The sequence below is a fragment of the Dama dama genome, chromosome 27, assembly GCF_033118175.1.
Source record: "Dama dama isolate Ldn47 chromosome 27, ASM3311817v1, whole genome shotgun sequence".
Classification (NCBI taxonomy): domain Eukaryota; kingdom Metazoa; phylum Chordata; class Mammalia; order Artiodactyla; family Cervidae; genus Dama; species Dama dama.
The window spans coordinates 43,441,862-43,465,012 of record NC_083707.1 but is presented as its reverse complement, the minus strand read 5'-3'; the positions used below and the strand labels follow the sequence as shown (position 1 = coordinate 43,465,012).

At 39.1% G+C, this 23,151-nt stretch overlaps 1 protein-coding gene across 2 annotated transcripts in view; it reads left to right on the top strand.

Moving 5' to 3' along the window:
* SPIRE1 (spire type actin nucleation factor 1) overlaps nucleotides 1-23,151 on the top strand; it is a 168,562-nt gene that overhangs the window by 103,720 nt on the left and 41,691 nt on the right. For both annotated transcript variants that reach the window (XM_061131401.1, XM_061131402.1), the window contains exons 5-6: nucleotides 17,702-17,779; nucleotides 19,862-20,026. In XM_061131401.1, the coding sequence (XP_060987384.1) occupies nucleotides 17,702-17,779; nucleotides 19,862-20,026 (243 nt within the window). The remainder of the gene's footprint in view (nucleotides 1-17,701; nucleotides 17,780-19,861; nucleotides 20,027-23,151) is intronic.

Below are 23,151 nucleotides of genomic sequence, written 5' to 3'. Positions count from 1 at the left end.
TCCCCTTCTCCTCCCTCCTTCAATCTTTCCCAGCATCAGGGTCTTTTCAAATGAGTCAGTTCTTCACGTCAGGTGGCCAAAGTATTGGAGTTTAAGCTTCAGTGTCAGTCCTTCCAGTGAATATTCAGGACTATGACAACATTTAAGTTAACTGGAAATTTCTCGCTACAGCCAAAATAGATTTCTAGTTCTCCAAGTGGTGAACATATTTTTTGAAAGAAAGAATCTACCACCAGATGTCTGTCTGTAAGGTTGCCATTTGTTCGTTTTAATTAAATCATCGATCACTGTAACTTTTAGAGTCCTTGTCAAAGTCTCTCTCTTTTCTGTTTGTTATGTTGTTTTGTGAATGTGAGTATATCCCAGAACACTCACCTCAGCAGCAATGGTGAAATTACCCTCTCTTTGCCTTTAGGTTTCTTTGCCTTCATTACTGCCCTCCCTATTAAAATGTTTTGAGAAGAATCCTTTCTGTAAAAGATCATGTCAGAACTCTTCTACCTATCAGGTCCTGTAATTTCATGAACTTATTAACTTTATTATTTTTTTTTTTATTTTTTATTAGTTGGAGGCTAATTACTTCACAACATTTCAGTGGGTTTTGTCATACATTGATATGAATCAGCCATAAATTTACACGTATTCCCCATCCCGATCCCCCCTCCCACCTCCCTCTCCACCCGATTCCTCTGGGTCTTCCCAGTGCACCAGGCCCGAGCACTTCTCTCATGCATCCCACCTGGGCTGGTGATCTGTTTCACCATAGATAGTATACATGCTGTTCTTTTGAAACATCCCACCCTCACCTTCTCCCACAGAGTTCAGAAGTCTGTTCTGTATTTCTGTGTCTCTTTTTCTGTTTTGCATATAGGGTTATCATTACCATCTTTCTAAATTCCATATATATGTGTTAGTATGCTGTAATGTTCTTCATCTTTCTGGCTTACTTCACTCTGTATAATGGGCTCCAGTTTCATCCATCTCATTAGGACTGATTCAAATGAATTCTTTTTAATGGCTGAGTAATATTCCATGGTGTATATGTACCACACCTTCCTTATCCATTCATCTGCTGATGGGCATCTAGGTTGCTTCCATGTCCTGGCTATTATAAACAGTGCTGCGATGAACACTGGGGTGCACGTCTCTCTTTCAGGTCTGGTTTCCTCAGTGTGTATGCCCAGGAGTGGGATTGCTGGGTAATATGGCAGTTCTATTTCCAGTTTTTTAAGAAATCTCCACACTGTTTTCCATAGTGGCTGTACTAGTTTGCATTCCCACCAAGAGTGTAAGAGGGTTCCCTTTTCTCCACACCCTCTCCAGCATTTGTTGCTTGTAGACTTTTGGATAGCAGCCATCCTGACTGGCGTGTAATGGTACCTCATTGTGGTTTTGATTTGCATTTCTCTGATAAGGAGTGATGTTGAGCATCTTTTCATGTGTTTACTAGCCATCTGTAGGTCTCCTTTGGAGAAATGTCTGTTTAGTTCTTTGGCCCATTTTTTGATTGGGTCATTTATTTTTCTGGAATTGAGCTGCAGGAGTTGCTTGTATATTTTTGAGATTAATCCTTTGTCTGTTTCTTCATTTGCTATTATTTTCTCCCAATCTGAGGGCTATCTTTTCACCTTACTTATAGTTTCCTTTGTAGTGCAAAAGCTTTTAAGTTTCATTAGGTCCCATTTGTTTAGTTTTGCTTTTATTTCCAATATTCTGGGAGGTGGGTCATAGAGGATCTTGCTGTGATTTATGTCGGAGAGTGTTTTGCCTATGTTCTTCTCTAGGAGTTTTACAGTTTCTGTTCTTACATTTAGATCTTTAATCCATTTTGAGTTTATTTTTGTGTATGGTGTTAGAAAGTGTTCTAGTTTCATTCTTTTACAAGTGGTTGACCAGTTTTCCCAGCACCACTTGTTAAAGAGGTTGTCTTTTTTCCATTGTATATCCTTGCCTCCCTTGTCAAAGATAAGGTGTCCATAGGTTCGTGGATTTATCTCTGGGCTTTCTATTCTGTTCCATTGATCTATATTTCTGTCTTTGTGCCAGGACCATACTGTCTTGATGACTGTGGCTTTGTAGTAGAGTCTGAAGTCAGGCAGGTTGATTCCTCCAGTTCCATTCTTCTTTCTCAAGACTGCTTTGGCTATTTGAGGTTTTTTGTATTTCCATACAAATTGTGAAATTCTTTGGTCTAGTTCTGTGAAAAATACCGTTGGTAGCTTGATAGGGATTGCATTGAATCTATAGATTGCTTTGGGTAGAATAGCCATTTTGACAATATTGATTCTTCCAATCCATGAATACGGTATGTTTCTCCATCTGTTTGTGTCCTTTTTGATTTCTTTCATCAGTGTTTTATAGTTTTCTATGTATAGGTCTTTTGTTTCTTTAGGTAGATGTACTCCTAAGTATTTTATTCTTTTTGTTGCAATGGTGAATGGTATTGTTTCCTTAATTTCTCTTTCTGTTTTTTCATTGTTAGTGTATAGGAATGCAAGGGATTTCTGTGTGTTAATTTTATATCCTGCAACTTTACTATATTCATTGATTAGCTCTAGTAATTTTCTGGAAGAGTCTTTAGGGTTTTCTATGTAGAGGATCATGTCATCTGCAAACAGTGAGAGTTTCACTTCTTCTTTTCCTATCTGGATTCCTTTTACTTCTTTCTCTGCTCTGATTGCTGTGGCCAAAACTTCGAACACTATGTTGAATAGTAGTGGTGAGAGTGGGCACCCTTGTCTTGTTGCTGATTTCAGGGGAAATGCTTTCAATTTTTCACCATTGAGGGTGATGCTTGCTGTGGGTTTGTCGTATATAGCTTTTATTATGTTGAGGTATGTTCCTTCTATTGATGCTTTCTGGAGAGTTTTAATCATAAATGAGTGTTGAATTTTGTCAAAGGCTTTCTCTGCATCTATTGAGAGAATCATATGGTTTTTATCTTTCAATTTGTTAATGTGGTGTATTACATTGATTGATTTGCGGATATTAAAGAATCCTTGCATTCCTGGGATAAAGCCCACTTGGTCATGGTGTATGATTTTTTTAATATGTTGTTGGATTCTGTTTGCTAGAATTTTGTTACGGATTTTTGCATCTATGTTCATCAGTGATATTGGCCTGTAGTTTTCTTTTTTTGTGGCATCTTTGTCTGGTTTTGGAATTAGGGTGATGGTGGCCTCATAGAATGACTTTGGAAGCTTACCTTCATCTGCAATTTTCTGGAAGAGTTTGAGTAAGACAGGTGTTAGCTCTTCTCTAAATTTTTGGTAGAATTCAGCTGTGAAGCCATCTGATCCTGGGCTTTTGTTTGCTGGAAGATTTTTGATTAGAGTTTTGATTTCCTTGTTTGTGATGGGTCTGTTAAGATCTTCTCTTTCTTCCTGGTTCAGTTTTGAAAAGTTATACTTTTCTAAGAATTTGTCCATTTCATCCAAGTTGTCCATTTTATTGGCATAGAGCTGCTGGTAGTAGTCTCTTATGATCCTTTGTATTTCAGTGTTGTCTGTTGTGATCTCTCCATTTTCATTTCTAATTTTGTTAATTTGGTTCTTCTCTGTTTCTTAATGAGTCTTGCTAATGGTTTGTCAATTTTGTTTATTTTTTCAAAAAACCAGCTTTTAGCTTTGTTGATTTTTGCTATGGTCTCTTTAGTTTCTTTTGCATTTATTTCTGCCCCAATTTTTAAGATTTCTTTCCTTCTGCCTACCCTGGGGTTCTTCATTTCTTCCTTCTCTAATTGCTTTAGGTGTAGAGTTAGGTTATTTATGTGGCTTTTTTCTTATTTCTTGATGTAAGCCTGTAATGCTATGAACCTTCCCCTTAGCACTGCTTTTACAGTGTCCCATAGGTTTTGGGTTGTTGTGTTTTAATTTTCATTCATTTCTATACATATTTTGATTTCTATTTTGATTTCTTCTACGATTTGTTGGTTATTCAGAAGCGTGTTATTTAGCCTCCATATGTTTGAAGTTTTAACAATTTTTTTCCTGTAATTGAGATCTAATCTTACTGCACTGTGGTCAGAAAAGATGACTGGAATGATTTCAATTTTTTTGAATTTTCCAAGACCAGATTTATGGCCCAGGATGTGATCTATTCTGGAGAAGGTTCCGTGTGCACTTGAGAAAAAGGTGAAGTTGATTGTTTTGGGGTGAAATGTCCTATAGATATCAATTAGGTCTAGCTGGTCCATTGTGTCATTTAAGCTTTGTGTTTCCTTGTTAATTTTCTGTTTAGTTGATCTATCCATAGTTGTGAGTGGGGTATTAAAGTCTCCCAATATTATTGTATTTCTATTAATTTCCTCTTTCATACTCATTAGTGTTTGCCGTACATATTGTGGTGCTCCTATGTTGGGTGCATATATATTTATAATTGTTATATCTTCTTCTTCGATTGATCCTTTGATCATTATGTAGTGTCCTTCTTTGTCTCTTTTTACATCCTTTATTTGAAAGTCTATTTTATCTGATATGAGTATTGCAACTCCTGCTTTCTTTCGGTCTCTGTTTGCGTGAAATATTTTTTTCCAGCCCTTCACTTTTAGTCTGTATGTGTCTCTTGTTTTGAGGTGGGTCTCTTGTAGACAGCATATATAGGGTTCTTGTTTTTGTATCCATTCAGCCAATCTTTGTCTTTTGGTTGGGGCATTCAACCCATTTACATTTAAGGTAATTATTGATAGGTGTGGTCCCGTTGCCATTTACTTTGTTGTTTTGGGTTCACGTTTATACAACCTTTCTGCATTTCCTGTCTAGAGAAGATCCTTTAGCATTTGTTGAAGAGCTGGTTTGGTGGTGCTGAATTCTCTCAGCTTTTGCTTATCTGTAAAGCTTTTGAATTCTCCTTCATATCTGAATGAGATCCTTGCTGGATACAGTAATCTAGATTGTAGGTTATTCTCTTTCATTACTTTCAGTACATCCTGCCATTCCCTTCTGGCCTGGAGGGTTTCTATTGATAGATCAGCTGTTATCCTTATGGGAATCCCTTTGTGTGTTATTTGTTGTTTTTCCCTTGCAGCTTTTAATATTTGTTCTTTGTGTTTGATCTTTGTTAATTTGATTAAAATGTGTCTTGGGGTGTTTTGCCTTGGGTTTATCCTGTTTGGGACTCTCTGGGTTTCTTGGACTTGGGTGGCTATTTCCTTCCCCATTTTAGGGAAGTTTTCAGCTATTATCTCCTCAAGTATTTTCTCATGGCCTTTCTTTTTGTCTTCTTCTTCTGGGACTCCTATGATTCGAATATTGGGGCATTTAACAGTGTCCCAGAGGTCCCTGAGCTTGTCCTGATTTCTTTTGATCCTTTTTTCTTTTTTCCTCTCTACTTCATTTATTTCCACCATTTTATCTTCTACCTCACTTATCCTATCTTCTGCCTCCATCATTCTACTCTTGGTTCCCTCCAGAGTGTTTTTCATCTCATTCATTGCATTATTCATTTTTAATTGACTCTTTTTTATTTCTTCTAGGTCCTTATTAAACATTTCTTGCATCTTTTCAATCTTTGTCTCCAGGCTGTTTATCTGCAACTCCATTTTGTGTTCAAGATTTTGGATCATTTTTATTATCATTATTCTAAATCCTTTTTCAGGTAGATTCGCTATCTCCTCCTCTTTTGTTTGAGTTGGTGGGCATTTTTCATGTTCCTTTACCTGTTGGGTATTTCTTTGCCTTTTCATCTTGTTTAGATTGCTGTGTCTGAAGTGGGCTTTCTGTATTCTGGAGGTCTGTGGTTCCTTTTTATTGTGGAGGATTTACCCAGTGGGTGGGGTTAGGCGATTGGCTTGTCAAGGTTTCCTGGTTAAGGAAGCTTGCGTCAGTGTTCTGGTGCGTGGAACTTGATTTCTTCTCTTTGGAGAGCAATGGAGTGCCCAGTAATGAGTTTTGAGATGGGTCTATGTTTTAGGTGTGACCTTGGGCAGCCTGTATGTTGACGTTCAGGGCTATGTTCCTTTGTTGCTGGAGAATTTGCATGGTATGTCTTGCTCTAAAACTTATTGACTCTTGGGTGGTGGTTGGTTTCAGTGTAGGTATGGAGGCTTTTGGACGGTCACTTATTACATGAACTTATTAACTTTAACAAATAAACAAATTCACATACTTCCAGGAGTCCAGGAGTAGTTCAGTAAGCCTCACCCTCTGTCTCAGCCACTCATAGTCTCTCCTGCAAAGAGACCGTTAATTTCTTCTGTGTCCTTGCACAGACAATTTATGTATAACTAATAGAAAAATAGCAATGTTTTTTCTTTTTTATGCTATTCTGAACCTTCCTTTTTTCATTTAATATTGTATCTTATAGGTCATTTCATTTCAGTGTGTAGTGTTCACATTTAGTGTGTCTTCATGATGTTCTGTTGTGTGCTTAAGCTTTAATTATGTCATCTGTCATCTATTGACAACAGATAAGTTGCTTCCAGTCTTTTGCTTTTTACAAACAATGCCGCAATAGATAGTTTTTAACTTATTTTTCATGGGTGCCATTTTCGTGTGTGTCTTACATGTGTAAGAGAAATTCCAAAAAGTAGAAGAGCTGGGTCAGAGAAATTGTGCATTTATAATTTTCATAAAATATTAAATTATCCTCCATAGATGTTTACTAATTGATACTCTGAAAATGTGTAAGAGTGTTTATTTTTCTATGTCTTAACAATGTGTTTCCTAAGTGATAAGTAAAAATTTATCTTTCGTAGTTTTAGTTTTTGTTGTTCAGTTACTAAGTCTCTTTGTGACCCCGTGGACTGCAGCATGCCAGGCTTCCCTTTCCTTCACTGTTTCCCACAGTTTCAAATTTACGTCCATTGAGTCGGTGATGCTGTCCCACCATCTCATCCTCTGTTGTGCCCTTCTCTTCCTGCCCTCAATCTTTCCAAGCATCAGGGCCTTTTCCAGTGAGTCAGCTCTTCACATGAGGTAGCCAAAGGTATTGGGGCTTCAACTTCAGCCTCCATCCTTCCCATGAATACTCAGGATTGATTTCCTTTAGGATTGACTGGTTTGATCTTGCTGTCCAAGGGACTCTCAAGAGATTTAGTTTACATTTTACTTTTAGTTTACATTTTCCTTATTATGAATGATATTGGGTACCTTTTCACATGCTTAAGAGCTGTTTGTATTTTTAAATTACCTGTTCATATTCTTTGCCCATTTTTCTAATGGAGTATTGGTCTTTCTTATTGGATTGGATTTACATTTACTAAGAAAATAGCTTTTTGTGATGTAATTTGTAAATATTGTCTCTGATATTTCAGTGATTATTTTACATTGATCATCACTGATGTCTGTAGGTATGAATAGTTGATGAGTATAAAAACTGAAAAGATAGAGATGTTTATGCTGTGAGTCTAGCCATCTGTGGCAGAGACAGGTATTACACTCTCAACCAGTGTGTATGTGTGTGTGTCTCTGTCTCTGTCTACAGCAGTATTGGGAGAACTGAGGAACAGTATTCCTTTTCTAGAACTTAGAAATGAATTTCCTTTATTTTGAAGACTTCATCTATACTTTTTCTAATTTCTCTGGTGAACTGTAGAAATCCAGATTAAGCTTTGTTGGGTCAGTTGCTCAGTCATGTCCAACTCTATGTGACTCTATGGGCTATAGTCAGCCAGGCTCCTCTGTCCGTGGAATATTACAGGCAAGAATACTGGAATGGGTTGCCATTTCCTTCTCCAGGGATCTTCCTCAGGGATTAAATCTGCATCTTCTGCATTGGCAGATAGATTCCTTTACTGCTGTGCTATCAGAATATAAATTTATAGTTTAGAATCTTAACATTAAGTACATTAAGTACAATGCTCTGATTCTCATTTCTTTTCCCTCTTCCATCCCTCTGGGAGAAGGAGCATGTTACATCTTTAAGAAAGTGTCTAAAGATTGAAGAAAATATAAATCATATTCTTTAGTAATTAGCTCTTTAATATGTGTGAAAGACTTCCATTTATCACAAGAATTGCTGTAACTGGGGGCTTTTTATGCTGTAATTTCAAAAATATTAATTTGGGCTGATAAATATGATAAAGGCCTTTTTCCTGCTTTTCTGTGGCAAAAGTATCTGAATTAGGAAGGACATCATGGCTTTTACTCTGTGGAGCTGATATACATGGTCTCTTTATTATAGGCAGTATTTGTATTAGCAACATTATCACTTGAGATATGCATTTAATAATCTCTATGTAAGTAATTTCTTTAAAAGTATATTAGTATCTTTTAACTGAGTAAATTTTTTCCAAGGAATTCTTGAGACACTCATTTTTACACATGTAAAAGTTTCTAACTGAAAACACCCATTTCACAGAGAAATACCATTAAATAACAGTTCTAAATGGTTAACAATATGGAGGAAAAGGGTGATCACTAAAATGCTATTGTTAAAATATTATTTTAGTACATGAATTGTATTCATGTATATATTGTATTATAATAATCAATATTATAATTGTATGATAATATCAATATTACATTAATATAATTGTATAATAATAGTATATAATATAATTGTATTATTGTATATTTATTTTGTATAATTTGTATAATTTTATATTAATATAATTATATTATATTCATGTGTATACATGAATATATACATGAATTTTGTATAATTTATTTAATTGTATATTAATATAATTGTGTTATATTCATGTATATATACATGAATGTGTATATTATAAGGGTGGTTTAATCTAAAAAGAGGTAGTTATGTGTGAGCTGATGTTGAATCTATGCAAATAAATTAAAAACTACTCTGAGCATTTGATGTACTTGTGATTCACAGGGTAGATTTTATTTACTTTTTTTTTTCCCTTCATTTATTTTTATTAGTTGGAGGCTAATTACTTTACAATATTGTAGTGGTTTTTGTCATACATTGATATGAATCAGCCATGGACTTAGATGTGTTCCCCATCCTGAACCCCCCTCCCACCTCCCTCTCCACCCGATTCCTCTGGGTCTTCCCAGTGCACCAGGCCTGAGCACTTGTCTCATGCTTCCAGCCTGGGCTGGTGATCTGTTTCACCCTAGATAATATACATGTTTCGACGCTGTTCTCTCGAAACATCCCACCCTCGCCTTCTCCCACAGAGTCCAAAATTCTGTTCTGTACATCTGTGTCTCTTTTTTGTTTTGCATATAGGGTTATCGTTACCATGCTGGGAACTAAAAATGTTGGCAGAGAGCAGTTCTAATTGCAAGCTTGAGAATGGTTATGTCAGAAATGGGGAGAGTTAATTGCCATGTGGGTGCTCTCTGTTAGGACTTTCTCACCATATTCCAAGCACAGGTTGGCATCTGTTATTACATTTGTGCAAGCAAAAAAAAAAAAAAACAACAACTTATTCAGAACTTAGACTATAACTGACAGAAGCTTGTCTCTAAAACTATAAAAATCTGTAGTTTATTTTTTAATAACTCATTTGTTTTTGCTGCTAATGACAAAACCTGAGATTCTTCATTGCACATTTGTTCAGGTTTGTTCAATTATAGTATTTACAGATTCTCAGCTATTTTATATTGATTTATTGCTGAGTTAAGATTTTTACTTCACAAGAGGCTAAAGAGATCCTATTTGGTAAAGAAACAAAAATTTTTTTTTTGGAAAAAGACAAATGTTTTTGTGATAGACTGAAAGTGTTCACAATCAAATCTTCATAGATACTCATTGGCTTGTAGTAACTTATCTCTCCTTGCTATTCTCTGGAACTCATTTGGGTATATTTTTCCCTTTCTCCTTTGCCTTTCATATCACTTCTTTTCTCAGCTATTTTTAAGGCTTCTTCAGATAAACACCTTACCTTTTTGCATTTCTTTTTTTGGGGATGGTTTTGGTCACCACTGCCTGTATGATGTTACAAACCTCTGTCTATAGTTCTTCAGGCACTCTATCTACCAAATCTAGGCCCTTAAATCAATTCGTCCACTGTATAATTATAAGGGATTTGAATTTAGGGTCATACCTGAGTGACCTAGTGGTTTTCCCTACTTTCTTCAATATGAGTATGAATTTTTCAGTTCAAGCAAAGGATAAAGGGAAAGATATACCCAACTGAATGCAGGAGAATAACAAGGAGAAATAAGAAAGCCTTCTTATCTTTGCAAAGAGACAAAGGAAAACAACAGAATGGGAAAGACTAGAGATCTCTTTAGGAAAATTGGAGCTACCAACGGACCATTTCATGCAAAGATGGGTACAATAAAGGACATAAATGGCAAGGACTTAACAGAAGCAAAAAAGACTAAGAAGAAGTGGCAAGAATACACAGAAGAACTGTACAAAATAAGTGCTAATGTCTCAGATAACCACGATGGTGTTGTCACACACCTAGAACCAGACATGCTGGAATGTGAAGTCAAGTGGGCCTTAGAAAGCATTACTACAAACATTACCACACAGAAGCTAGTAAAGGTGATAGAATTCCAACTGAGCTATCTATCAAATCCTAAAAGATGATGCTGTTAAAGTGCTGCACTCTATATGCTGGCATATTTGGAAAACTCAGCAGTGGCCATAGGACTAGAAAAGGTCAGTTTTCATTCCAGTCCCAAAGAATGTTCAAACTACTGCACAGTTGCACTTATTTCACATGCTAGCAAGATTATGCTCAAAATCCTTCAAGCTAGGCTTCAGCAGTAGGTGAACTGAGAAATTCCAGATGTGCAAACTAGATTTTGAGAAGGCAGAGGAGCCAGAGATGAAATTGCCAACATCCATTGGGTCATAGAAAAAGCAAGGGAATTCCAAAAGAACATTTACTTCATTGACCATGCTAAAGTCTTTGACTGTGTGGATCACAACAAACTATCGAAAATTCTTTAAAGACATGGAAATACCAGACCACCTTACCCACTTCCTGAGAAACATGTATGCAGGACAATAAGCAATATTTAGAACTGGAACTGGACATGGAACAGCAGCAGACTGGTTCAAAAATGGGAAAGAAATGTGTCAAGGCTGTATATTGTCTCCCTGCTTATTTAACTTATATGCAGAATACATCATGTGAAATGCCAGGCTGGATGAAACACAAGCTGGAATTAAGATTGCCAGGAGAAATGTCACCAACATCAGATATACAGATGATACCACTTTAATGGCAGTAATTGAAGAGAAACTAAAGAACCTCTTGATGAAGGTCAAAGAAGAGAGTGAAAAAGCTGGGTTAAAATACAACTTAAAAAAAAAAATGAAGATCATGGCAAATATATGGGGAAAAATTGGAAACAGGGATAGACTTTATTTTTTTGGGCTCCAAAGTCACTGAGGATGGTGACTGCAACCACAAAATTAAAAGGTGCTTGCTCAAGGAAACCAGAACTGAAAGAGACACGTGTACCCCAGTGTTCATCACAGCACTGTTTATAATAGCCAAGACATGGAAGCAACCTAGATACCCATCAGCAGACGAATGGATAAGAAAACTATGGTACATATACACAATGGAATATTACTCAGCCATTAAAAAGAATGCATTTGAATCAGTTCTAATGAGATGGAACTGGAGCCCATTATACAGAGTGAAGTAACCCAGAAAGATAAACACCAATACAGTATACTAACACATATATATGGAATTTAGAAAGATGGTAACGATAACCCTATATGCAAAACAGAAAAAGAGACACAGATGTACAGAACAGACTTTTGGACTCTATGGGAGAAGGTGAGGGTGGGATGAGAGAATAGCATTGAAACATATATATTACCAAGTGTGAAACAGATCTCCAGTCCAGGTTGGATGCATGAGACAAGTGCTCAGGGCTGGTACACTGGGATGACCCAGAGGGATGGGATGGGGAGGGAGGTGGGAGGGGGATCCAGGATGGGGAACACATGTAACTCCATGGCTGATTCATGTCAATGTATGGCAAAAACCACTACAATATTGTAAAATAATTAGCCTCCAACTAATAAAAATAAATGAAAAAAAAAAAAAGTAAAAGATGCTTGCTCCTTGGAAGAAAAGCTGTGACAAAACTAGACAGCATATTAAAAAGCAGAGACATCATTTTGCCGACAAAGGTCCATAGAGTCAGCTATGGTTTTTCCAGTAGTCATGTGTGGATGTGAGGGTTGGACCATAAAGAAAGCTGAACACCGAAGAACTGATGCTTTCGAATTGTGGTGTTGGAGAAGACCCTTGAGAGTCTCTTGGACTGCAAGGAGATCAAACCAGTCAATCTTAAAGGAAATTGACCCTGAATATTCATTGGAAGGACTGATACTGAAGCTCCAATACTTTGGCCACCTGATGTGAAGAACTGACTCTCTGGAAAAGACCCTGATGCTGGAAAAGGTTGAAGGCAGGAGGAAAGGGGATGACAGAGGATAAGATGGTTGAATGGCATCACCAACTCAATGGACATGTGTTTGAGCAAACTCCAGGAGATAATGAAGGATAGGGAAGCTTGGAGTGCTGTAATCCATGGGGTCTCAAAGAGTCAGACATGACTGAGTGACTAAACAACCACAACAGTAGTAACTTAAGTCTACCAAATAACCACTAAATGACTTATATCTAATGTGCTTAATATGAGCCAATTCAAATGCTGCATTTCTTGGGTATTATTTTATGTAATATTAAAATAATTGAAAAGGTATTTATGAACACCTGCATTTTACAGTGAGAAGATCAAATTGAGGACTGGAGCAGTTATGATTGTCCAGAGTGACACAGCGAGGAAGTGTCTGTTCAGAAAAATGAAGTATGAAATTCTCAGGCCATTCATTTAAGTTATCATCACTATTACAGAGAGCAGATGGTGGTTCTTAGCATCAGGGAGCTGAGGGTTTTGTCACAGCACAGGTGAAGATAGCAATGTGTGGAGTCCTGACAGAGAGGCTGTCCTGGCTACACTCCTCAAGGACGTGTCAGAGCAGTAACGACTACGGTTGGATGGAAGGAGGGCCTGTGCTGTTTGTACTGTTCCACCAGACCACCCCTAAGACACAGAAGCATGAATTCATGTTTCTGGATTAAGGGGACATGTTAGATCATAAATCTTTCTGTTGAAAGTGACAAATTCACTCAGATTAGCTTGATGGGAGCGGGAGGAGTCTAAGGGCAGGGCTGGATCCAGTACCTCACACCCAGTAATCGGGATGGCGTCCTCTCTCTGGACGCCCCCAGCATAGGCTCTTCCTAAAAAGGCCAGCCAGTTGACAGTCTGCACACATCTCACTCTATCAACTCAGTAACTCCAGCAGGAAGTCTTTTCTGTGAACTGAGGTGAGAAAGTCTGGGAGGAAGACAGGGGTCAGGTACCTACTTGGGAGCCAGCCATTGCAGGGGGGGATGGCCTGGGCTTTCTGTCAGGGTGCTGTCCCCACCTGTGATGGCGATGAGGTTGTGGGCCTGGGCCTGAGCCCAGTCTTGTATCCCCGGGAAAAGGGACTGTTGTCGGGGCAGAACAGGACTTCTGAAACAACAGCAGTGCCCATTCAGCGTCTCCAGCACTTGATGTGAGTCAGAATATCTTTAAATAGTGACTTTTACCTTTCAAATTCATGTCAGTTTTGTTTCTGATATATGCACATTACAATATCTGTAAAATGTTCCGTCTGTGGACAGAATCCCTCGAGGAAGTTAGACTCTGAGTTGAAATTTGAATTCATAAGGTTTATTGGGGTTACTTGGGGAACAACTGCAAGGGGTAAGGGAAAAGTTAACTGTGATGCAGGACAGCAGGTCTTGGCTGATCCCACGGGGAGCTCGGGAGCTGGGGGTGGGGAGCCTGACCTATGTACTTCTGCAGGGACCAGTGACTGGAGGGGCTGCCCAGAGGGTTGGACTCCTTGAAGGGCAGCTCCCTTGGCTAAGCCCAGCTTCCAGGGGTGTTATATACTCTCTGTGCAGGTGGTCAGCCCCAGATGCTGAGAAGCTAAAAATAAATGGTTTAGTAATGTTTCATAGTAAGTATTCATTCAGTATTTTCATATAGAGTAAACCAGATTTCATACAATGCCTTTAAACCCAGTCCAAACACAGTCAGACAAATAGGCTTAGCAAGTATATTAGGGTTGAGTTACTGTGAGTTGAAGTGGTGCAGTACAGATTTGTGACTAACATGTGAGTATAGCTGAGCCTTGAGCAATGCAGGTTTGAGCTGTGAGGATCCGCTTATACACAGTCCTTACACGATGCATCCACGGATGCAGAACTGCAGATGCAGGGAGCCAACGAGGTACTTGAACACCTACAGATTTCAGAGTCCACCAGCAGTCCTGGAACCAAGGCCCAAGAGTACTGAGGGATGGTTGTGTATGTTCTGCCTATCAGTGTTTTCTTAAGATTACGAACATTGAATTGATGCAACTGAAAGGGTACAAACTTTCATTTTTAAGTTCTGGGCATGTAATATATAGCATGATGATTGCAGTTCATGATGCTATATTACATACTTGAAAACTGCTAAGAAAGTAAACGTTCTTACAACAGCAACAACAAAAGGTAATTGTATAAGGTGGCAGAAGTGGTCACTAACCTTATTGTGGTAGCCATTTCACAATATATACAGATTCCATCAGAAATAAATAAAGGGCATTTTATATATTGAAATTCCTCCATTAAATTAATAGATAGATATTGAGCTTCAAAAATGCCAATATTTGTATTAGCTTCTGAGAGTAGAATTCTGCCTCATGAAGTGTAGAGGGAAGGTACAAACAAATGTAAAATTATACAGTTGGTGACAGCTATAGAGGAGAGGTTTATGGTGCTGCAACTGGTATGATAGGAGACTTGGCTTAACCAGGAAGGAGGGGAGGGCTTCCCTGGAACACTAAAGATTCTTTTGAGCCTGCTTCTGGAGGAGGAGACAGTGAGGGAGACAAGGCTGGGGGCAGGGCAGCGGCCAGATGTCCAGGCAGAGTCAGATGGTGTTTGGATTAAGGGATTTGCAGTGGAAATAAAAACAGGACTTTAGTTAAGAAGGAAAAAAAAAAAAACAGAGAGGAAGTTAAATCTGTGTGATTAATGATGGATACAGTGTGGAGTTGATGGAGATGCAGATGTCAATACAGCTGAGATGTGAATTAATGTTGTGACTGAGGTTCAACCACAAGGCTGAAAAGGAAACCAGAACAAACTCCTAGTCTGTCCCTCTGTGGTCCACCGTCTATTTTATTTTTTTTTATAATTTTATTTATTTATTTATGACTATGCTGGGTCTCCATTGCTGCACAGGCTTTTCTCTGGTTGCAGTGAGTGGGGGCTACTCTCTAGTAGTAGTGTGAGGGCTTCTCATTGCTGTGGCTTTTCTTGTGGAGCACAGGCTCTAGGCACACAGGCTCAGTATTTGCAGCACATGGGCTCAGTGGTTGTGGCTCCCAGGCTCTAGAGCACAGGCTTAATAGTCACCATCTGTTATTGAAATTGGCTGAAATTCACACAGGAGTAGATTCTGTACTATCTGCTTCAGAATGTTTTTTCTGAAGGTGGTGGTGGTGGTGGTTCAGTTGCTCACTCATGTCCGGGTCTTTGTGACCCCATGGACTGCAGTACGCCAGGCTTCCCTGTTCTTCACCATCTCCTGGAGCTTGCTCAAACTCGTGCCCACTGAGCTGGTGATGCCATCCATCCATCTCATTCTCTGTCATCCCCTTCTCCTCCTGCCTTCAATCTTTCCCAGCATCAGGGTCTTTTCCAATGAGGTGGCTCTTCCCATCAGGTGGCCAAAGTATTGGAACCTCAGCTTCAGCATAAGTCCTCCCAATGAATATTCAGGGTTTATTTCCTTTAGGATTGGCTGGTTTGATCTCCTTGCAGTCCAAGGGACTCCTCAGAGTTGTCTCCAACAACAACAGTTTAAAACCATCAATTCTTTGGCGCTCAACCTTCTTTATGGTCCGACTCTCATATCCATATATGACTCCTGGAAAAACCATAGCTTTGATTATCCAGACCTTTGTCGGCAAAGTATGTCTCTGCTTTTTAATATGCTGTCTAGGTTGTCATAGCTTTTCTTCCAAGGAACAAGCGTCTTTTAATTTCATGGCTGCAGTCACCATCTGCAGTGATTTTGGAGCCCAAGAAAATAAAGTCTGTCACTGTTTCTATTGCTTCCCCATCTATTTGCCATGACTTGATGGGATCGGATACCAGGATCTTCGTTTTTTGAATATTGTGTTTTAAGCCAGCCTTTTCACTCTTCTCTTTCACTTTCATAAAGAGGCTCTTCAGTCCCTCTTTGCTTTCTGCCATAAGGGTGGTGTCACCTGCATATCTGAGGTTATTGATATATCGCCCTGCAATTTTGATTCCAGCTTGTGCTTCATCTGGCCCAGCAATTTCACATGATATACTCTGCATAGAAGTTAAATAAGCAGGGTGACAATATATAGCCTTGACCTACTTCTTTCCCAATTTGGAACCAGTCTATCGTTCCATGTCCGGTTCTAACTATTGCTTCTTGACCTGCCTATAGGTTTCTCATGAGGCAGGTAAGATGATCTGGTATTCCCATCTCTTTAAGAATTTTCCACAGTTTGTTGTGGTTCACAGAGTCAAAGGCTTTAGTGTAGTCAGTGCAACAGAAGTAGGTGTTTTTCTGGAATTCTCTTGCATTTTCTATGATCCAGTGGATGTTGGCAATTTGATCTCTGGTTCTTTTGCCTTTTCTAAATCCAGCTTGTACGCTTGGAATTTCTCAGTTCACATACTGTTGAAGCTTAGCTTGGAGGATTTTGAGCATTACTTTGCTAGTATGTGAAATGAGTGCAGTTGTGTGGTACTTTGAATATTCTTTGGCATTGTTTTTCTTTGGGATTGGAATGAAAACTGACCTTTTCCAGTCCTGTGGCCACCACTGAATTTTCCAAATTTGCTGGCATATTGAGTATAGCACTTGCACAGCATCATCTTTTAGGATTTGAAATAGTTCAGCTGAAATTCCATCACCACCACTAGCTTTGTCTGTAGTGATGCTTCCCAAGGCCCAGTTGACTTTGGATTCCAGGATGTCTGGCTCTAGGTGAGTGATCACATCATCGTGGTTATCTGGGTCATGAAGATCTTTTTTGTATAGTTCTGTGTATTCTTGCCACCTCTTCTTAATATCTTCTGCTTCTGTTAGGTCCATACTGTTTCTCTCTTTTATTTTGCCCATCTCTGCATGAGATGTTCCCTTGGTATCTTAATTTTCTTGAAGAGATCGCTAGTCTTCCCATTCTATTGTTCTCCTCTATTTCTTTGGATTGATCATTGAGGAAGGCTTTCTTATCTCTCCTTGCTATTCTTTGGAACTCTACATTCAAGTGGGTGTATCTTTCCTTTTCTCCTTTGCCTTTAGCTTCTCTTCTTTTCTCAGCTATTTGTAAGGCCTCCTCAGACAGCCATCTTGCCTTTTTGCATTTCTTTTTCTTAGGGATGGTTTTGATCACCGCCTCCTATACAGTGTTACAAACCTCCATCCATAGCTCTTCAGGCACTCTGTCTTCTGAAAATATCTAGAGTTTCCCTGGTGGCTCAGCTGGTAAAGAATCTGCCTGCAATGTGGGAGACCTGGGTTTGATCCTGGATTGGCAAGATCCCCTGGAGAAGGGAATGGCTACCCACTTCAGTATTTTGGCCTGGAGAATTCCATGGACTATCCATGGGGTTGTAAAGAATCAGACACGACTTTCACTTTCATTCAGAATTTTAATTTGAGAAGGTAGTTCAATGAAATTTAATGCATAAATGTTTTATTTGAATTTTAATTGGTAGAATCTAAAGAAGATTCAAGAAATGGAGAAGAGTGATGAATCGAACACAGACCTGGAAGAGCTGAAAAATGCTGACTGGGTAAGATGGCTGGGTATTCTCTCTATGCTGTTTAGTGTTGGAGAAATCATATCGTGTTATTAAAATGCTAGTTTATCTTAAGGACTACCGTATGAATTGATACTATACCAATTTGAAAACTGTCTGATTTTATTAGAAACCCCCCAGGGTCTCTGAGAATTTCAGTGTTTTACACTATTGACCTTTCTTAGGGTATGGGTACCTTAGTATCTTATGTGTAAGTCAGAGTTGAAGCTTTGTTTAAGGATTTAGTGAGGCTGTAGTGGGAGAAGGCAGTGGCACCCCACTCCAGTACTCTTGCCTGGAGGATCCCATGGACGTAGGAGCCTGGTAGGCTACAGTCCGTGGGGTCAAGAAGAGTCGGACACGACTGAGCGACTTCACTTTCACTTTTCACTTTCATGCACTGGAGAAGGAAATGGCAGCCCACTCCAGTATTCTTGCCTGGAGAATCCCAGGGACGGGAGCCTGGTGGGCTGCCGTCTATGGGGTCGCACAGAGTTGGACACGACTGACGTGACTTAGCAGCAGCAGCAGAGGCTATAGTGAGGCCTGTTCATTATCCAGTAAATAGTCAAACTGGATTGGGGCCTGGGAATGCAGATGGGTCGTGCAGCGTTTCTGTCCCCGTGAGAGAGAAGACAGATTTCCAGAACGGATGACTGTGTATTCCTGTGACCCTGCCGAATGTCTGCTGTTTCTTCAGCATGGTGTAGATCCTAGGCCTGCTGACCTCGAGGGTTGCTGCCTTCTTGTAGGACTCAGAGTCGGGACAGGACAGTGAATATATGAAGCTGGACTGAGCTGCGTTCAGCTGTTAGTGGGAAGGCTCATGGTAGGGTTCTGACTTTTCATGTTAAAGGTACTGGATAAATAGTGACACATGAAGTGAGGAAATCAGAAAACTCAGTTTAAGAGGTTATGAACAAGTTGCTTTTGCCCTTGATAGATTTTGTCATTTTCCAACAGCTTTATTAAGGTGTAGTGTACATAACAGTAAGCTGCATGTATTTTAAAAGTACAGTTTGATAAGTTTGACATACATTCATGTAGCTATTTGAGCCACTTGTTAATTTTTAACACTGTATAATATTTCAGTTAAATATATTAATTTTCTCTTTACTGAAGTTGAGACTATGACAGCTTACAGGCAGGATAACAAAAGGGTTAAAGTATAATAATAACATTTAATATGTTTTATTATAAATACTTCACATATATCTCATTTTCTTGAAGGGCAGTAAAGCAACTTGATGTTACTTATAGATAAGGAATTTGATATTAAATAATTTGTAAAAAGACAGTAACAAAACAAAAATTATCATTTTTGAGCATTTTCTCTGTGTAGAACACTGTACCTCAGCTCTCAACAAGTTATAAAGTATCACTTTTTTTATTGATGAGGAAGCCAGGGTTCAGAAATTGGAAACAAGTTGCTTGGATGTCCAGGGGCAGTTGGTGGTTGTCGCAGTTAGCTGTGGTTACAGTACCGCTGTGTAACTGAACGTGACACTGTACCTCGGCCTGAAGCAGCGGTGTTTACTCCTCTCATGCATCTGTAGACCAGAGTGGTAGCTCCACTCTGCTTCATCTCTCTCCCGGATAATCCTGCCAGAGGGCCTTGTGCCAGCCCATGCTAGGTGTTTCCAGGGAGTGACAGGAGCAGAGTGACATGCCCTTGTGCGTTTGCTGTTGAAGCATTTGGTTGTGTCGTGTCCACTAGTATTCCAGTGGCCAAGCCAGATGTAGAGCCAAACCCAGAGTCCAGTGTGAGAAGCTGGCGCCTTTGCAGTGCACAGAGCCACATGACGGATGGGACACGAGGGGCATTGAGGCTGGATGCAGGTGGCACAGGGGTGAGTTAGGGTTTTATCCAGGTGTCTCCACAGTTAGAGCTGGTGGATTCTCGACTGGCTTTCCACCTGCTTTTTGGTCCCTAAAATCTAATTTTTAAAATAGTTTTTGTTTGGTTTACTTGGTGTTTTGTAATCTAAGCTCTTAATTTCTTCTGTATGACTGTAACTATTTAGAGTAAATTAGTAAATTTACTCACGAATGTTTTTCCACACTTGGCTCCTTCAGGCTCGGTTCTGGGTGCAGGTGATGAGGGATTTGCGGAATGGAGTAAAGCTCAAGAAGGTCCAGGAGCGGCAGTACAACCCGCTGCCCATTGAATATCAGCTCACCCCATACGAGATGCTAATGGATGACATTCGATCCAGAAGATACACTTTGCGAAAAGTGATGGTAAGTAACAGGAAACTATTCATGGATTCAAATGGTTGGTTTTTGGTAATCTTGCTTATTAAAAATCTTTTCACTATTATGTTTTAAAAATTATTGCTTCTCATAAAATTAATGCATGGTCTTTATAGAAAAGTTGGTAAATATAATAAGCTCAAGAAGAAAAGTTACAAATGTGTAATTTCACAGTTGAGACAGAAAGTTTACTAACAGGCTGGTGCATAACCTTCAGTCTTTTCTGTCCACTTTATTTGGGCAAAATGGATTAATATTGAAAACTTTGTCCTGTGACCAGTTGTTTTCACGTAACATGTGAGTGTTTTCACATAACATGTGTTTTCCCCTGTCATTATTCAACATCATCATTTCTAAGTGACTACATCTTTCCCAGCTGCAGCTGCACCAGAGTTTATTAAGCTAATCAAGTCTCATTATAAGCAGGCTGTTTTGTGTAACCTTGCATATAAGTCTTTTTCAAAAGCTCCAGTGAAATCCTGAGTTAAGCTCTTAGACTCGGAACCCTGCTAGCTTTACCTCCGCATTATGTCCTGAATCTCACCACCTCCATTTCAGAGCCCATCATCACCTCTCATTTAGACTATTACTGTGGCCTCCAGGTGGTCTTCTCTTACTCTCGCCCCCAAAACAGCTTGAGTAAACCTGGTAAATTGAAAATGTGACCATGTCATCGCCCTGCGTAAAACCTTCCATTTCTTTCCATCACACTCACAATAAGCAGCCATTTTGATCTTGGCCTCAGAGTCTGGTGTGGGTTGTCTCTCAGCCCTCACCTTCTGCCACCTTCCTGGCTGGTCTCCTCTTTACTCCCCTGGTCTCTGCCACCACCTAAAAGGTCCCTCTTGTGACCTGCAGCTGAGCCCTTGCTGTTCTCTCTTGCTGGAGGCCTCTTACACGTCTGCGTAACTCACTTCACTTCACTTCTCAGGTCTCCGCTCAAACCACCCACTCATTGGAAGAGTCCTTACCTACGTGTGTCCATGGCTCGTGTTGCCATGTATTTTCAAATTTACTGTCTGTCTTACAAATACAGGGACATGGTGAAAACAATTTTTTTGCTCTTTTTGCTGAGCTTATTAGCTGAAATAGTTTTCTTGATTAGTTATTAAGGGTATTTTATTTGATATATATGTTCATGTTATCTGTGAAACGGGATCCATTTATTTCTTTGTTTCCAATCTGGATGCCTGATGGTCACCCTGGTTAGAACCTTCAGTTCTTTGTTGAATGGGTGTGGCAAAAGCATGCATCCATATTGCTGGATTCCTGATTTTAGGGGGAATGCATTCAATCTTTTCGCAAATGACTTTTATCATGCTGAGGAAGTTTCTTTCCAGTCCAAGTTTGTTGTGTGTTTTTATCATAAAAGTGTGTTGGATTCTGACAAATCCTTTTTCTGCATCAATAAAGAAAATCATGTGGGTTCTTTTGTTTCATTCTGTTAATGTGACATATTACATTGAGTGATTTTCCATGTGTTAAACCACCCTTGTGTTTATGGGATAAATCCCACTTGGTCATGATGTATAATCCTTTTAACATGCTGCTAGAGTACTTCCTGATACTTTCTTGAGGATTTTTGTGCCCATGTTCAGAAGGAATTTCATCTACTATTTTCTTGTGAGGTCTTTGTCTGCCTTCATATTGGGGTAAGACTGGCCTCACAGTAAAATGGGGAGTGATACCTCTTTTTCTAATTTTTGAAACAGTTTGTGAAGGGTTGGGACTAATTCTTTAAATATTTGAGTAGAATCCACAAGTGAAGTCTTCAGGTCCTGGGCTTATCATTATTGGGAGATTTTTGATTGTGGATTTAATCTCTCTCCCTGTTACAGGTCTGGTTAGGTTCATGTCCTTCCTTTCTTTCCTCCTCCCTCCTTCCTTCCCTTAGTTCCTTCTTAGTCTTGGTTGTTTGTATCTTTATACGAACTTGTCTGTCTCATCTAGATTGTTCTGTATATTTTGTACAATTATCACAGTATTCTCTTGTGGCTTCAAGTTACGGTCTACTGTCCTTTTCTTTAAGCCTAAGTGACTTCCTTTAGCATTTCTTGTAGGGCAGGGTTACTAGTGGTGAACTCTCTTAGTGCTTGTTTGCCTGAGAATGTCTTAATTTCTTCTTCATTTTGAAGTAGAGTTTTGTTGGGTACAGTATTCTTGGCTGAAATTGTTTTTGTTTATCTTTAAACATTATCCCACTGCCTTTGACCTCTGTTTTCTGATGAGAAATCACCTGTGAATCTTTTGAGGATTCCTTCTATGTGATAGTCATTTTTTGCTGTTTTCAATATTTTCGTCTGTCAACAATTTGACTATAATGTGTTCTGTGATGGCTCTCTTTGAGTCTTTTTTTTTTCTTTCTTTCTTTGAGTCTTTTGCTTGGAATTTATAGATGTCACTCAGATGGTAAAAGAATCTGCATGCAATGCAGAAGACAGGTTTGATCCCTGGGTCAGGAAGATCCCCTGGAGAAGGGAATAGCAACCCACTCCGATATTCTTGCCTGGCAAACGTTTCCATGGACAGCAGAGCCTGTGTGGGCTATGGTCCATGGGGTTGCACAGAATCAGACATGACTGAGCAGCTAACACTTTCACTTCATTTTTCTTGGATGAGTAGATTTGTATTATTATCAAATTTTGCAAGTTTTCAGCCATTAGTTCTTCACATTTTCTTTATCTTTTCTTGTCTTTTCAGTCCCTGTGGGACTCCTCTTATGTGAATGTTTGTACAGTTTGGAGGTTGTGAGTAGTAAGTAAGGAAAAACGTTACTGCTCTGTGGTACCCATTGTTTCTTTCCTTTTTCTGTCATTCTCGCTATGGCTAATTCCATGCAGTTCACTTGACTTAAGTTTATAGTGAGCCCCTCTGCAGGGAACTGGGCAGATGGCAGTTCTAATGGTGATCGGTTTTGTGTGGGGTAAATTTTCATGTTTAGTCTAACAGGCTCAGCTTCTAATTAATTCCTTATTATATATATTTGTACCTCCTAAGTGAGAGTGGAAATTCAGCTACTCGTATTTAATCAGTCAAAAACTAGATACATTTTTAAAAAATTTTACTGTTATCAATGTAATCCCACTTTCTAATTTTTTTAAAAACAAATATTG